The following is an 18,365-nucleotide window of genomic DNA, read 5'->3' as shown; positions in this document are numbered from 1 at the left end:
GGTGATAATGGGTAACCCTGGCTTACTCCTCTTCTTAACACTGCCCATCTGGACTCTCTATCTACCACTCCCACCTGAGCAGTCTGAGACGTACATGCTGCGGATTAGTCTCCTATCCCTTCAATCGATTCCTATTTACTGCAATATATTCATTAATTCTACCCAATTCACACTATCAAACGACTTTTCGAAATATAAAAAACAGCTAAATACATCCTGATTTTATTCTATGTTCCTCTCCATTAGTGCTTTCATTACTGAAACGGCATCACGCGTGCCTATCCCTTTCCTGAACCAAAACAGATCACCCCCTGGGTAATCATTTACCCTCTTCTCCATCCTATTATTGATGATACTGAGAATCACTTCAGCTGCGTGAGAGATCAAATTTATTGTTCTTTAGTCCTCACATGCTGTAGCCTTTAACTTTTTCAGAATATGAACTAACATTGACCCCACAGTCTTTTGGCCAGATTCTTTCCCCATAGATACCACGAATAAGTCCATATCCCTCCTATTCCTCCCACATTTTCCTAAACCTTGATGTAGTTTCGTAGGATGTTGTCTATCCCCATGGCCTTATTTGAATTCCATTTATTTCTCACCATTGAGGAAGCTTGGTCATAAGCTATCTTCAGCTACGTCATATTCTCTTTCTATGTCTAACCTTGCTGGCCTAATTTCTTTACCATTAAGTTCTACTATACGAGTATTCTCATTCTTGTATATTCTTCCCATTTCTTTTCGATTTTTTCTGTTTCAACAATCATCTTACCCTACTTATCTCTAACTGTTACCACAGTTCTTCCCTTTTCACTTCCCGATAGTGTTATAGTGTGGAGCGCTATACAAGAACAAACAAACGAAGATACAAGCGCTATACCTTCTTGTATAGCGCTCCAATTTCATCCTTTCTCAGCAAACTTCCTATTCTCGCACTGCTTCTTCCAACACGCTACTTTCGATCTATTTGTTATCCGTCTCAACTTAATATTAAACTCTTTATACTTACTTCAAACTAAATATATACTTTCATTCTTCAATTTTCTTCTATTAGATATCTTTCTAATAACCTCATCCATAATCCGCAATTTCCTTGTCCTTTTCCTCGTAATAGTTCCTATCGTTTCTTTTGCGGCCCTCGATATCCCTTTTCTGATGTACTTCAATTTTTCCTTAACATTACTCAGCTCCGTTTCCGCACTCATTATTTTATCTACAACCTGATGATACTCTTTCTTTGTCAATTCAGTTTATGTTTCCACATTCCGTTTCCTAAACTGCCTTACCAGCTTTACTCTTTTAAATCGGACGTTACACTTCATAATTACTAAATTGTGATGAAAGTTAGCATCCTCTTTGTGAATTGATGACGCTGTTCCTAAACCTTGCCTAGCCATAATATAATCCATCAGACACCTTTTTGAGTCACCAGATATTTTCCATGCATAACTACGCCTTTTGTGGTGTCCAAACCAGGTTTTGGTGATGATTATCCTCTGTCTTCTGCAGACCTGAAATCGTTTCTCCCCACGGTCATTCCATGCCCCTAAATCATGGTCCCCAATCTCATCACTATCTCTTCCTTTGCCAACCGTCGCGTTCCAATGGCCCATCATCATTAAATGTTTCCCTGCAGGGACATCCGCGATGATATCCTCTATCGTATACCTTCTTCCTCCCTATCATTCCTTGGTGGCATATCTACCTGTACAATGATCAAGTTCGTCGGTTCTGCTTTTACTTCTACTAGTAATATTCTATCCGTTGATTACTCTATGTATACCACATCTCTTCGTACCTTTTAATTCAATAATATTGCAACCCTTCGCTGGCTCTCGTTCTCTCCGCTGCATACTATTCTATAACTATCTTTCCGGTAATCTCCACTATCCTTCATTCTCACCTTGAACACACCTAAGTCATTTATATTTCCTCTTTTATTTTTATCTATTTTTCTCTTCTCAACATTGTCCTAACATTCCAAGTTCCTATTTTAATTAATTCGGTCGTTTTCTGCGTATTCTGTGCTGCTATCGTCGGTTCTGCTTCACAAGGGTTTTGTGAGATGACGACCGCGGAAGCCTTGCCTCTCTGGGCACGACACACGGCCGATTGGGCCGAGTCTCATAGTTACCAGGACTCATTTTCTATGATCTGTTCATCCTAAAAGCCTTGGGATAAGTAATTGAGGTGGTTTGCCGTTGTTTTCCTCAATAGAGTTTATAACGTGACAGAATCATTCAACGGCTGCCGCACTGGGGCCGCTTCAATGAGGGACACATGCTGCGTGGACTATATTTTGACATGCTTCTATCTTTTGACCTATCTTGCATGAGTGACCCTACCTGGAGCAGTTATTATTACTCCCGCCAGTAAAGCTCCAGGGGTCATCGGAAAGTACAAGCCTTTCCATCACCTGGTCTCAGACTATAGGATAGTCTAACTAAAATGGTGACGCTGCGGAGCGGACCTTATTCGGACACTATTGAAAAAAGCGGATGAATCTAAAGTGGATGGCAGCAGCAGCGCTCTCGCATCCCACGACTAACCTATTTCACTCTAGATTACAAACAGCGCACTACCTTCTGAAAACCTTGCTGAAGGACACGAACGTTAGGAGGTAGAAGGACGTGAAATTCTACATGCTCTCAGCGACCGCTGTCACCAGGCTTTCCAGAGGAAACCACGAGACAGCTATTGGCCAAGCTATCGCAGCAGATAATCACGCTAACACAAATAGTGGCCAATCTTGTCCAGCACCAAAACACAGCACCATCGGGGGCACTAGCTATGTAACCTGCCATTGACACGCCACCGGGCCAAGAGGTATTCAAATGGTTCTCATCTTAAGGGCAATAGAACATCAACCAGACTAAAACCAAGTGATTTGCACGAGGTGGATACGCTCTTAGCTGTGGCGAAATCGTGGTAACTTGTAGTTGCACGAAATATCATCTATAACTCCTCTGGAATGTGAGAACGTGTATTGTAACTGTGCGCGGTAACTACAAACGACTGATCGAATGCCCTTCGTGCTGTGCCAGGATACCACCAATACTCAATCGCCTACACTTGGGATTTCAGCATACGCTTAGCCCCCCACCGGAGATAATCCAAGGCCTACTAGCGCCGAGTTTTATTCTACTGATATTGACAGAATCGCAAGCAAAGGAGGAATCCTCATCCATTAGATCGACTCTGGGAAATCGGACGACCTTGAAACCTTTCCGGACGACTATACGTCTTCCGAGATTTCCTCCGATTTCGGAACAGAATCCGAACAGCTACCAGGACCGGTAGCACAATAGTGATATGAACGAATGGCGAACCACCCCACTAGATCTCCCGGAAGCTCTCTAGGACTTCAATCGAAACGGTACCATCCAGATCGAAATCCTCGAGCCCGAAGGGGCCCTACCCTTCGAGATTATGCAGAAAGATGTCCCTGCGGTAAACCCCATCTTGGCAAATGATTACCTCAACTTCATCAACACATTCCTTTCTCGTATGGGCACCGCTCTTCCGAGATTGTGTTTAAATTGAATCTTATTTCAATACATATTTATGAATATCAATACAGTGAAACGGCCACAAAGTGTGACGTGGTACTTCGAGACCACAAGTTAAATCAGGCTGACGAGTCCTCTTGGACAGTAATTTAATGACGCAGCATCGTCATTTTGATTAGACAATTATACGAGGTGGAAGGGTTTGTGCGTTCTGATGACCCCTGTGCTGGCGGGAGCAATGATATTTCCTCCTGGTAGGGTCACTCATGCTAGACAGGACGAAGGGTAGGAGCCAGACGATAGTTAGTTCGCGCAGAGCCTGCTCCTCAGTGTGGCGGCCGCAAAGGCGTCTGATTCCAGTGGGGCGGCCAATCGAGCTATGGTGTCATCATACAAATATTATTGAGTAAAGTGACGGGAAATCATATAAAGTTTTCACCCCATGCTACATTAATGGACATGGATGTAAATATACATCTTGAAAACTACGGAACTCGGAATGTTAGGACGATCTTGAGGGCAGCAAAATTAGAAAATGTATTCAGAAAGATGGAGAGAGGAATGTAAGTGGTTTAGGGCTGTGCGAGGTTAGATGGGTAGGAGAGGAAGATAAACAGCAAGGGGTGGCAATATTGTTGAACAAATATATAGGAAGAAGTGTTCTAAACATAGAGCTAGTGACTGATAGAATATTATAAGTTGAAGCAAAAGCTGAACCAACGACATTGGTCATTGTTCTGGTGTACATGTCATCAAGCAATCATATGGAGGAGGAAGTCGACAAACTCTACTATTGGTTAGACGGCATAATTGTGGGTATTCCTGTAGGGGATTTGAAGGCAATGGGGGATTAGAACGCGACAGCATGCAAAGGAAGAGATGGTGGTAAGGTAGACTATGGATACGGAATAAGACATGACCGCGGTGAGAAATCAATGGAGTTCTGTAGTAGATAGATAGATAGCGGTCTTTATTAGATAGACGTTCAGGAGATAAGGGTTAATCATAAGGAACACTTTGTTTAGACACCACAACGGGCCACAGGTATGCTTCGCAAAGGCTTGGGATTTCATAAAAATTATACTATATTATGGTTTAGTACATATTTAGGAACAGTAGGGTAAAAATAGCAATTCGAACATTTTCGGGGATCGAGATGGTGCGGTGGCTTACGTACCGGCTTCCCACCAAAGGGTCCGGGTTCGAATCCCGGCTGCGTCGAATATTTTTCAGTGGTATCTCGATCCCTACTTGAGATACTTTGTGGAGGGCACTTTGAGTGAGTACGCCGTCCGTCGGATGGGACGTTAAGCTGCGGACCCCTTGGCGCCTTTCGTTAAGAGTAGGCTAATGCCGACGCGGGGTTTCCCGCCACCCTTCATCCTTTCCTGTCCATCCCCTATGGCGCAAATGACCTTAGCTGTCGGTCGCCTCCCCTCAAAACTACTACTACTACAGGGTCCTAATACTTCAGAAGGCTGCAAAGATTCAGCCTCTCACTCGAAAGATTTCAACACAAATCTTAGAAAGCGTTAGTACACTTTAAAATGGGTAACACAAGGCGCAGTGGCGTTTTGATTTTTTAAAGTGAAGATAATTCGAACATCGACCGTTAGTAATCGTCCTGAATTCTATCTTTACATTTTCCCTCTGACTCTAGACACTACTACTACTACTCGAACATTTTCCCGCGAATTCAGATCACCATTTAGTTATAATGAAGTAAAACGTCCGATTAAAATAGATAAAACAAGGAAGACGGGTTAGAAAATGGAATGTAGAAGAATGACCTGAATGGTAAGAAAGAAGAATAACAGGTAGAAAGTAATGGTTGATAGCAGGGAGCAGGTCATAACAGAAGAACATAGGGGACATAAGAAAAAGGGATATCGAAAGCCAAAAACGAAATTATAGGAAAAGGAAGCCATGGGTTAAGGGAGAGATGGTTAGAAAGATAGGCAATAAAAGAAATTGAAAGAGTGCAACACAGAGGTAGATAGAGATAAATATAAACATTTAAATGTAAACTGAGGCTGGAAACAAACAGCGAATCGAGCGTAGTCCTTACAAAACGCAGTGCGAGGAAATGGAATTTTACAAATAAAGTGGAAAGGCTGAAAGTGGTGCCCTAAACAGGAAGATAAAAGCAGTGCTATGATTTAACAAGGAAAAATTGGTACATGCAATCAAAGTTAAGTCTGGAAAATTATTGATTGATCAAAGGAATCTAAGACATAGCAAGAGAATATGACGTAGATGGGGATAACGTAGGTCCAGGCATACTTGATGACGAGATACAAACGGCATCAAAGTAATTGAAATGAAATAAGGCTTTAGGGGCATAGATGACATACCCGTTGAACTACTTAGGAGTTTAGGAAAACGTAGGAGGGAAGGTTTTTATAAACTAATTCATGGCAATTATAAGGGGGGGATTTGGCTAGAGATTACGTCAGGTTAGTTTTAATTCTTATTTCAAAAATATGTGAGGAATGGAGAACAATCAGTTTGTTTTTTCACGCAGCTGAAGTGAAGTGAAGCTCAGAATGTTGGAGTACAATAGGTGACCTATCGTCATCTTTCACATGTCTCAGACTGATGAGGTGTGTGGTTGATGGAGTTTCGCAATTGTCGCAAATGTTTCGTAGAGGTTAAAGACGGGTGTAAATTAACACCGGTCCTTTCCGACGTATAGATGAAGGAAATGGTCAAAGACCCATGAGCAAAACAGGAGGTTGGAATGAAAGTGGGTGAGGAATTCATTAAACCAGTTAATATTGTGAAAGATGAAGTTTAAGTTTGTCAGCCAGCCAAGGGACTGCAAGCATTGGAAAGCCGGGACAATAGGTATGGGATGAGAATACATGTTAACAAAACCAAGGTTAGGCAGTTTTTGACAAAGAAAAACATTTAAGTTGAGTATTAAAATAGGTGCTGATAAATTAGAGCAGGTGGAATAGTTTACCTATCTCGTAAGTGTTTGGGACCAAAATGGCCAAATAGTGGGGATAACGGGGGCAAATGGTGTCTACGGGAAATTTCGGGATTATTCACATTATTATATATATAAAATTCATGGACGATATGTTATGCATGCTGCATCACTGGTAGTTGCACCTTCAAAGTACTAGTTTTTCAGGAGAAAGGCACATTGCCCCATTATCTACAATGACAGAGTGATATCACGCGTCCACCCAGTTAGTACTCTTTAATCCCTCGTCCCACCAAATTCAATATAATGGCGAGAGCATGATTTTGGCACGCTGGTAAATTGACACGGTTGATGACTATACCATGACAATATGCATAAATTTCCCTTTTTTGTGGTGGTCTAAACAATTTTATCTCATAATCCTTCTTTAAAGAACGGATTATATCTTAGATTTTCCAAAAAATCTTGAGATAAACAAAATTCGTGAAAAAATGGTTAGCTGGTTGGAATTTTGCCCAATTGGGATGCAAAATAAAGTCTATGGATCATGAAAAAAAAATATTTTATATGAAGCATTTAGCAGACGCTCAACATATGTAGTACATGTATTTTAAGATGAGCGATCGGCCAAACGCCAGTTTTTAAACGCCTTTTTTCCAATTGATAATGACATTGTACTTCTATAGATTTATTAGAGAATAAAAACTGAATTTCCTAAGAAACATTTTTCAAATAAAATATATGGTGTTTGATATGCTAGACATCTGATATAACTATGACACTAAAAATTAAGGAAATAATGTATTGTTTAACGGATGTTACTTACCAAGTATGCATTCGTGCTATTGGAATCACTATTTGGATATGGAGTGTAAAAAGCCAAGGCAACGCAGTTGGCAAAGATGGTCAATAGAATCAGGTACTCAAATGGTCTGAAGATGAATTAAGGAAAACTGCTCAAGGAAAACATAGAAATATATACAAATACAACATATAAAATATGGCACACAATTCTTGGAGGCACCCTACTTAGAACTCATTTATAAAGTTGGTACACGGCATAAACATGGAAGAGTGTAACATCTAATTAGATAATTTAGTAAACCAAAAATATATTGCTATATTTCTGTGAAACAATATAAGATAAAATCATTACTACGATTATTAGACAATTAATGTACAAAAATACAATTATCATAAGCATGTTCAAATAGAAGGTAATTTTTAAGTTTTATTCCTCTGCTGCTACCAGTCTTGGAACATAATCTAGTAGCTACACACACAGGGCTCAATTTGTTCTTTCCAGTGTGTGCAGAGGATCAAGGTCATAGTGAAATAAATAATTCAGTAATAACCACTTCGAAATGAATACATGATCATTAATTTGTTCATTGTATTTTTTACAGGTCGAATTAGAAGGAACGTATACATACCAAAAGGGAAAAATATTGGGGGCAAATAGGTTCAGTTTCCCACCCAACCTCCAAAGTTCAATCCCAAGCACCACTATTACCGACATCCGATGGCTTTTAACCGTAATTTCGGGAGGGTGGGTTAGTTGTTGGGGTCTCTAATGTTACTTCAACCTAACTGTATTACATAGAACACGAAAGCTTTATGCGGGAAAATTTAGGAACCAGAAACAATTCATCAAAAATACTCTTCTTATTTCATTGGTCAATATCTTAGCCTCCAATCCTACACTTCATACCACCTCTCCCTTACTCCTTTTCCAAGCTATCAACCCTTGACACATATCCTCCCCTTCTCTTATTTGCCGCATAATTCCCCCCTTCCTTCTCACACAATTCACTTCGTACAACCCGACGAGCATCTCCTTACTTTCCAAAGTGTATAATTATATGATTTAATGAGACGCTTATGTAAAAACTTCCATTAATGCCGATCTAGTACCTTCGATAGCATGTTTGCGTGCGACATTTTTATCGACTATAAAAATGCTCTCTAATTTAATCCTATATAATTAGGTATTATAGATTAATTACATTGCACTTTTGGAAAGGTTAATTTTTTTGTCTAAAATATAATGGACCCCTAAGTATACTTTTGCATACCCAAACTCTTTGTCCTGTAACTGCACACGAAGAAATGTGAGAGAATATGAATATTTATCTAAAAATTTGAATAATTAATAATTGTGTCAAATGAAACTGATTTTTACTCCATTTGTATTATTTTATTCATTTACTAGTATACTATTGTATTTATTTGTTGTTATTTCCAATCAGAAAAAATATAGCCAAACGGCTGTTTATAATTAATGATTTCATTTATATTTTGACTCTTTTCCTTAAACTATTGGCATTTTATGGAACCACTCCTAACAAAAGTACCTTTAGTGTAATACATAACTGGTGTCGGTATTTTTGATCAGTGCATAGCTACTGTTACGATTGTACATCGTTACTGTTGACGACAGGTTATACGTCTCATGGGTTGAATGACATCAGTTAGATTTGCCTCCCCAACCCTATCACCCTGGCTACGGCACTGTTGCATGCTAAAGAAAGCTTTGGGAGCGTCAATGCCTAGCACATAAACAGAAAGAGGATCTGGAAAAGGTCTTGCTTGAAAAACCTGTCCAACAATTTGATCCCTTGTATGCTTTTACCGGAAGGAATTTTCATCCCTTCTTTTGATCTTTAAGAAATGAATTCCCGGTCATTCGCAAAAAAGGTACATTACAAATTATTCACTATTTTCTTACGTTAAATCATATATCTGTATAAGATATATTTTTACTCATAAACATTATATCATAGTAGCAAGTCTACGCCATTTCAGAGATAAAGAAGCTTTATATTTGATATTTTAGTCATGAAATAGGGTGGAGAAATGCTTCGGAAAAAGTTTGCTGAGCATGAATCCAATTATTTCATTTAATTTTAATTGAAAATAAAAAAAAACACTGGATGAGCGGAAGGCTACTCTTATTCGTAAAAACGAAATTCGAGGCCACAATTATTTTCCCATTAAATTTTAATGACGCCACCCTTCTTCCTACGGCAGTGGTTTTCTAGCAACTTTGGCGCACAACTCCTTTAATGAGCGTATTTTCCTAGCCTTCTTGAGCGGCAATTTGATAAAGTATACCAAAGAGGCGTGCCACATGAACCACAAACAATGGAAATGCTAAATTTTATCTAACCAATTAGTACTTACTGCATTCCAAAAATGCAGGTAGTACTTACAGGGCATAGGTTACAAATCAATGTGATCATAATAGATGATTTTTATAATATCTAACGTGGAAAATGTAATTGGTGGCACATTGCCACTATTTATTTTGAACAGATTCTTTTTGTTTCTCCAGAGCAATCCACCTGCGTGGATTGAAACCCAATAAGAATGGCTCAGTTTATCGCCAGGTTTCCTAAGGGTCCCCTTTTATTCTAAGCGCTTAATAAACAGCAAATGATAAAAGCATTTGATGAATCACGATTAATCGTCAAGATGACAAATACATACTGTTCACCAAATTAGCTTTCCATGTTTGCCAATTCATTCATGGATCTTTAGCACTTTCATCACAATCGTAAATTTAAACATAGTTAAAAATATTCACCCAGAAATAAGAAATTATCTGTTTAATAAAGATTCATTTACCTTCAGTGAATTGAAAATAAAAATAGTTTCATGGAATTAAAATAAAACAGCAAACAACAATTGAATTTTTCAGATGATATTTTAATTTCTTACCCCAACTGAATAATGCTACTGTAAATGTACTATTTAATTAATTCAAAAAGGATACTTCCATTCCACAACATCAATACATAATTTCCTAAGGGGATTTTTGAGCTGCAGACAGAAGAGAGCTCTCTGTGGTCTGTCTGGTGGAGGCTTGCCCCCCCGCCTCACTGCCCGCCTCTTATTGGCTGTCATTGCTGTGGCACTAAGCGCAGTTTGCCATGCTGTTGAAAGTGGCTTCTCAGCAGCTGTACTTGCAGTGCTGACCAAACCAAGCCCAGCCTCATGCTGTCCTGCAACTGAAGGAAAAAATTGGTAAAAAAACTAGTATCACTTGAAATAAGTAGCAAAATGTAATTACAGAGAAAGTTGTACCTCTCTCTAAGCGCGTTATGCAATTTCACAAATATGGAAATTAAACTACAACGTTATGCATAGTGCAGGGAATATAAGTAGATTTGATCTTAATTATAACATTTTTATAATTCGAGTGACACATAGTGTACGGCAGGAAAATTATTCCAAGAAAGGCAGTAAATATGGAAAAATAATTGAACACATGTCTACAGTCTAAATCTATTTATGAAATGCAGATATGAACGCCCATCCTTCTCTAGATAATCAAGAAAAAGAAGTCACAGAAGCAGGAAACATGGACAACAAAATATCATGTTAAAATGGTAAAGGCATCTCAGTCTTGGTAAAATTGACGATGACAGCAACCAGTTAACTTCTCTCATCCCTCAAAATATTGCAACTAAAAATCTTAGAGGTGTTTGATGATTTAAACCTCTAGGAATATTAAATATACAGTTTCCATAAAAATTGTTTACAGCGAAACTTATAAACAGTAGAAAAATATCTGAAGAGAGTTTAAAATGATTTTAACGCATTCGAGAAATTGGTGGGCGGTGTAAAAGAACCTTTCCTACTGCTGAGAATGGTTACAACCAGACTAATTTCTATACTCTATACATTACAGACTCATACAAATACTTTCAGTGTAAAGTCAATGTAATATGTCACCAACAGACAATTTGTGGTTTATGAATACTGACTACTGTTGGAGAGTAGTGGACGCTCTTGATAGAATGCCGTTGTAGAGTTCTCAAAAACTCATTCATGCTCTATTTCATTGTACGGGCTTGATTTTCTTATTAGTGCTGCATTCTTTATTTTATGAGATTTGCCAAACCTTCGCTCTGCTAATGAGTCATCACGCTCGAGATTCAGGATGATAGGAAAAATAAATTAAAATTAGTTTTTACTGTTAATGCAAAGCAATGGAGATTTCCGCCTATAATATATGAGCAGAATCTATCAATCTATCATGCTCCATGAGAGGGGAATGCATCATGCTTAATACTTGAGAAATAATACGCGAAAGTGAATATCATAAAGAAACAGCACTGAGAGTTTCGTCTGAAAATTTTAACTGTGTACAAATATTTTTAGCAGTCTTAAAAGAAAGAATATTTGGAGATAACGGCGTGATATAAGTTAGCCTACGGCAAACAATTGTATAAGATGGCCGAACACTTGAGCTGGCATATGAATCCGACAAATATAAAATAGAAATCGTAAAATATACAAGGTTTATATAAAAATAAGAGTAACCATTTTTTCCTGACATTTGCGTGAAGTGCTGAATTCAGACCGTCGGTGAAGTGTGTGCATGATCGAAGATCGTATTGGCATTGATAAGATAACAGCGTACATCATTACCACTGAAAATATGGCGATGCGAAAGATCTGCTCTAAACCCGTCCCGGTGTTCTTGATGGACGACCAAAAGTAGAGTCGAGCGTCTGCTTGCGAGGATCTTCTGCAACGGCATCGCGATGATTCTCAACCCCCCTTCCAGTCCCGACTTTGGGCCAGCAGGCTATTTTCTATTCCCAAAAAGTGAAATCCTCCCTCAAATGGCACCACCATATGACCCTAAGTACTATCTAAGAAGCTTGCACGCGTACCCTTAGTCCCCTTCCGGAATCAGCCTACCAGGTAGGCTTCGAATCATGGAGAAGCTACTGGAAAAATGCGTCGACGCTCAAGGGGTGTACTTTGAAGGATTTGAGGCATTATAGCAAAATCTGAGGTAAATCTATTTTCCCTGAAACTTTACCGGATACTTTATATACAAACCATTTATACAGATTTTAAAAAACACCAGATTTTGAATAATTTCAACAAGCATCGAATATAAAACGAGTACTTATATTGCCTCGTATACTTGTATACTTATACCTACAGTGCGTTCAAAAGGGGGTACAGATTGAAAATGAAAAAAGATGGTAATTTATTCTTTTTCTAAACTGAGGTTGATCTTTTCATCTCGAACTCAATTATATTACATGTTTATTTCGAGGTTTTGTTTTGATTATAAAGTTTAAAACTTCAAATTTTATAGTCACATACTGATATGCATAATAAGCTAAATAGTTGGATTTTGGGGGCGATCGTCTAGAATCTGCTGAATAGAAAACATCTAATGAAAGAAATTGCGTCGTTTCAGGCGCGATATGGTGAAACTTGAATATAATAATAAACAAACAATAAAACTTTTCTGATACAAATTTATTAAATCCACGACCGGTTTTGATGTAGTACATCATCGTCGAAGATGATGTAGTGCATCGAAACCGGTCATGGATTAAATAATTATCCAGTGGAAAATTGTTATTATTTGTTCATTACTATCCAATCTGTGAAAACTTGCATCCATGTAAAATTATATCTACACAAAACTACTTCACTTATATGATTAATCAAGGCGCGTGAAAGAGGAAAGATCGCCAAAACACATACTATCATGGAAAACTTTTGACATGAATTTTACGGAGAGATTTCAAGTGGGTTTCTGCCAAGTTCTACGAACTCTGTAATGCTTTGTATTTTTTGGTAAACGTTAATATTTATTTGTCATTAATAAATTGAATAAAATGATAATGAATAATTAATGAATCTCCAGATCTACTAGGACGAATAGAATTAAGACCGAGCTCATTTGTGAAGAAGTGCGATACATTTCGATTGATTGGAGACAAAGAATTCGATCGGTTCTGACGACTGATTAAAAACGCTGAACACGATGCACCTGCACGCAATGAGATGACCTGAAACTGACGTCCAGAGTTGATCGAAGGGTTAACATGTTGCATGGGTGTGATTTCAGGGGGGCAGGGGAGGATAGAGCTGTGAGGATGGAGCAGGGAAACAGTGCAGAAGAGAATCCCTTCCATGAGTGCTTCGAGAAGTTTTTTCACCCATCCTATTACTAATGTATTAGTAATTACTACTGCGTAAGATAATTATATAAATATAATTATCTTACGCAGTGAGTCATTTATCAGTTAAACCCAGGAATACAAACAGAACACATCAACTTAATTCTTTTCTTGGCGGGGAGGGATATTTGAAGAACTAGGATGAGGGTGCATCCACTAATGAGAGATGGACTAACAAGTAATAGAAATAAACTATCGCACCGATTAACTTTGATGCATTCTATTTTCCCTCTCGCCTTAAAAAAATGGAAACTGCGGACATTAAAAAAGAATTGTGAATGCAAGTTAGAAATAGAATGGCGTTTTTGCCATTCACTGGGGTGTTTATGTCTACTAAATGAAAGAATCATTAAATCCTGCATTTTTCTTGTAATTTTAGTCAGGTACATTCTCACAACCTACTTAGCGGCTCCGCGGTGAATTGCAGTGCGTGCGAGGGTGATGAGGATGCTATTTTTTTCTCTAGTCTAGCATGTTAATGTTTGTTTTTGATGAACCCAAGTACATCGCAATATAGTACTTTCAAGCCATTAGTAATACCACTCAAAATATCCCCAAACCCTACAGATTAAATAAACTCATAATTATGCTTTGCATACTTTCTACCTCCCTTGTATCTATCCAAAAGCCTGTTCATTTCCCAGAGGTGTTTGACGAGGTTTTAATCCCGACGACGCAGACGGGTTTGAATCCCGGCTGCGTCGAATATTTTGCAGTGGTATCTCGATCCCTACTTGAGGTGCTTTGGGAAGGGCACGTTCCCAAAAATTCGTCTATCTCTCTACTGTGCTCCTATTTTCTGAAAAATATTCATCAATTTTACCCAGCTTTCTCTGTTGAACAATTTTTTGAAATTCACAAAGCATAGTAATATATCGAGGCTATGCTTTGTTTCTTTATAATAGTGATGGCATTGTTGCAATACCATCTTGTATAACCGTCCCCTAAAGAAATTCAAACTGATCTCCTTCTAAGCGTATTGGATTAGAAGTTTTTTATCATAATCCTAAGTATTACTTCTGCCGCGCATGAAGTCATAATCCTCATTCAAAGCTGATTTTCCCTATTTAGGGGTGGGCAGAAGATAATGTGTTGAAACATACTCGTATAATGGTAAAATGGGAGGTAGGAAACTACACTCCAAGGGCCTCATCCACATACAATGTTCCACATGATCCTTATATTGTTCATTTATACAATTTTGAGATGCATGCCATTAATTTACAATTTCTTCAAGCCTTTACTTTGACTAACAATTTTCAAGAATTACATCGCGCACATGCATTCTATAATACATTTGTTTAATAGATTTGCCTAATACCTGTTTCAAATTACTTAGATATAGACGCTTACATACACGGAGAAGAGCCCGTATCCAATTTTCCAAATGCAACCAAACTAATTAATGAAGAATCCCATAAGGGTTCAGCAAGACACATTTCTTTTAATTAAGGATTAAGGTCAAGATCAGAAATGAATATATTCACAATAAATGAGATATCCAATTATAATCCAGTTCACTCTGTGCTATCATTTGTAACTATCTTAATGAGATCAACAATTACGGATGTCCCTACGAGCTGAAATAAGGTGAAAATGCAATTAAAAAAAGAAACAATTTGTTTCAGAAAGAAGAAATTCAGTATATGATGGACTTCTCTTTGAAATGTTTGTGGCTATGCCTAATGAGCTAAGAATTATACACTAACTCTTGTATGTCCACCACAGAATAATTTGAATCGAAAGTAGGGTATTGAACAAGTGTATTGTACCCTCGTTTCAAATTAATAGGAGGTAGTTGAGGAGATCAGAGTAGAGAGACTTCCTTGCATCACATTTTTGGATCTTGGTCGTCAAAGCTCCTGTCATGCTAATAATTACTGCCCATAGTAAGTATTTTACCAATTGTAATTGAAACAAGGTTCGTTCTAGTATATAGTATTAGAATATCTATCTTTCAATTTTGTCTGATAATTATTGTTACACGTTCTCTAACATTGGCCTTACTTATCATTATTGTGAAAAAGGCGTTGTCTACATTTTTAACCCTAGCCATAGAAATGTTACGGCCTTAATCCTGGAAAAAAATGGAAATTTATAATTTTGTTCAAAAAATTAAATAGTAAATAAGCAAAGGCCAACTGTGTAATTATGGTTGAAAATTTCAATGTGCAAAGTATATTTAAACTTGAAACACTAATATTTCACCCAGAGCGCAATATTCAGTATTATAGTAAAATATTAGGAAAAAACGCATTTTATAACTTCATAGTGCAGATGGAAGACAAAATAAGCAGTATAGGAAGATGCTAGTGAAGCATTTTTCCCCAGATTTAAATGACGGAAGAAATTGTATGAAAAACCCCTCGTTGCCTCGCAAATCGTATGCCATTGGTATACTTAGACTCGCGAATCAACGAAAGTATAATATCAGCGTGAATACACACACCTGTAATAGCTTATACTAATTTAAATTGTAAGATGAAGATATCCCTTTATTAATCAATGATGTCAGCACATTTGAAGTGGCGTAAAAGCCCCGATAAAAGACATAGCGCCGATTTTGTACACAATCTTTTCCTGCAGAATGTGGAATGTCACATTATCTTAGATGATACATCCCTTAGTTTTAAATATAAATTCATGCAACTCCCTAAGTAACGTCTAACGAAAACAAATCTGCAGAATAAGAAATTAAAACAGAATACATTTTAATATATGTAATATTTGTGAAGGTACTCTAGATAGATTTAAAGATAAAATATACATATCCAAAGATTTCAATGCACCCATACAATATAAAACGTAAAAGTCACGCAAACCTCGCCCATCAGTCACGCAAATATTCTTAAAAACTGGAATTTTTGGGTTGTATACTTCCGTTTTCCTCATCTATTCTTTGACATTTCCCCTGACGTGAATCCTCATTATCAAGGATCGGTGCACGCCAACCCTGCTTTGCATGTTCACAGATGTAATAAAGCGTTCCAAGCCACTTCTTTAAGAAGCGATGATGTAAAGCTTGGACTTTTCACGAATAAAACATTGCATAGAGCTACCACCCTTACTTTCCTTATGACGACGCCCGTCGCATTTCATGAAATGTTATACTAGTATACCTACCTCTGAAGCCGACCTGCGTTTTATTAGGTACCATATTACGCTTATTTCAATTCGTCAAAATTACTTCCATTGAACTAATACGTTTCACTTCAAGGTGTTTATTGAAATTTTTTCTCTTTGCTGGGAAATGCAGGTTTTTTTGTTCAACTAATCTTTCTCGCAGACGTAAAAAAACTTTTGCAGTTGAGAATGCAAGACTGTGCTATAACATGAAAGGACTCGGGCATAGCTTTTCTTTAATCATTACACATTTACTTTCGATTTTACGGCTATAAAGCATTTAATGAAATAGCATCATCGACTATTTTATAGCACCATCAAGTGCACCGTAGTTTCTACAAGAATGTGAATTGTTTGAATTTTAAAAAATATGCGGAGAGAGAAAGGGAATCATTTCCATAATTTACGAGTATAAGCACCATGAATTTAAAGAAATGAAAATATCATACAAGAACCCAGCAATTGAGGAAATAAATTAATTTTAAGCATTTAAAAAAATGAAGACCTAAAAATTTGTTGTTTGGAATCAGGAACGAGGAAGCATGAACGCATATCAAGTTCAATCTATAGAGTGGGAGTGGGTCAATGCAAATGAATTGGCTCCTAAGCCAAAGGGTGACGTGACAAACTACTTTGCCTCGTCTTAATAATGGTTCAGCATTCGACTATACTATCAGAGTGACTGCTCATTTTCTTAATTCCGACTCCCAACCTTTTCCCAACTGGCCTGCCATTTTATTCCCGATTTCTCTGCTATTCTCAGGAATGTATCACCCATCTAGGATCTTTCTGACCCCTAGGGGTGAGGTGGGTTAGGATTTAGAGGATTGGTTTTAGTTTTCAGAAATATAACTAGCTAATAAAGTAAAATAAACTTTATTGCAGATCGAGGTAAAAAATAATATTTAGATTATGTAAATGACTGCATATGTATTTAAATTGGGAGACGGCAGTGATCACTGGAAAGATAAAAGCGGAAACAAAAGTATTAATTTGTGTAGTTTGCCGTAAAACTTGAGTCTCCACCAAGTAAGTGGAAAAACTGAATGTGTCTCATTTCAGAATCTAACGTTCACAACAATTTACATAGCACAAAATAAATAAATGCATATCGAAAAAGCATCGGTCTACTTGCGGCATCTGACGTCAAGCCGGGAAATTTATCCATTTTAACAGGTTTACAGGTGCATGTACTCGCAAGATCTGACGGAGATGTGCGGGAGCTAGAAATTTAGTCTGAATTAAAAGTGAGGTGGAATGGGAAACACCTTTCGTTGGATACTCGCTCTGCGAATTCCACCCGCTATAAGCTGAGAAAAAGGGTCCAATGCTATAATGTTTTTTTTTTAAACAGGCGACAAGTGAAACACTGCATTGAAATTTTTCTTTCGCTTGAACAAAATGTCAGCCGCGGCCTATGAAATACACAGAAGGGTTACGGAAGCCTGTTCTTTCCAGTGGTACAGCCAGAAGATACTTTAAAGAGGAGAAATAATTTCAAAGGAAGGCGAGCTCGGAGCTCCAGTAACTGTACATTTACGAGTTAAATTTGACACCACTGCTACCATTGTGAGAGAAGATCGTCGAATGACAATCGCCCTATCATTATCGTAAATATTGCAATTTCATTGACTGTGAGTGCCAACGTTATACGTCGGTAAAACGCAAAATTGCACATGAGACGTTTTTGTGTGCGATGGGATCAGAGACAGCTTATACTCGAACATCTGCACTTTCGCGTTAGGAGCTATGGAGCTGTTGAAAACCTCCGCGTGGAAATCTCCAGCTTCAACAACACCC

General features: G+C 37.9%; 1 protein-coding gene across 12 annotated transcripts in view; it reads right to left on the bottom strand.

Annotated features, from left to right (window-relative positions):
- The window catches only part of Ca-alpha1D (Ca[2+]-channel protein alpha[[1]] subunit D), a 391,248-nt gene that overhangs the window by 232,763 nt on the left and 140,120 nt on the right, over nucleotides 1-18,365 (bottom strand). For all 12 annotated transcript variants that reach the window (XM_071582710.1, XM_071582711.1, XM_071582713.1 and 9 more), the window contains exons 2-3: nucleotides 10,220-10,454; nucleotides 7,271-7,376 (exon numbers count right to left, since the gene is read on the bottom strand). In XM_071582710.1, the coding sequence (XP_071438811.1) occupies nucleotides 7,271-7,376; nucleotides 10,220-10,350 (237 nt within the window). In that variant the 5' untranslated portion in view covers nucleotides 10,351-10,454. The remainder of the gene's footprint in view (nucleotides 1-7,270; nucleotides 7,377-10,219; nucleotides 10,455-18,365) is intronic.

This window comes from Hetaerina americana, unplaced genomic scaffold (genome assembly GCF_022747635.1).
Source record: "Hetaerina americana unplaced genomic scaffold, ioHetAmer1.1.p SCAF_12, whole genome shotgun sequence".
Lineage (NCBI taxonomy): Eukaryota > Metazoa > Arthropoda > Insecta > Odonata > Calopterygidae > Hetaerina > Hetaerina americana.
Note: the sequence above shows the minus strand (reverse complement) of the source record. Positions and strands in the feature narration are given on the sequence as shown.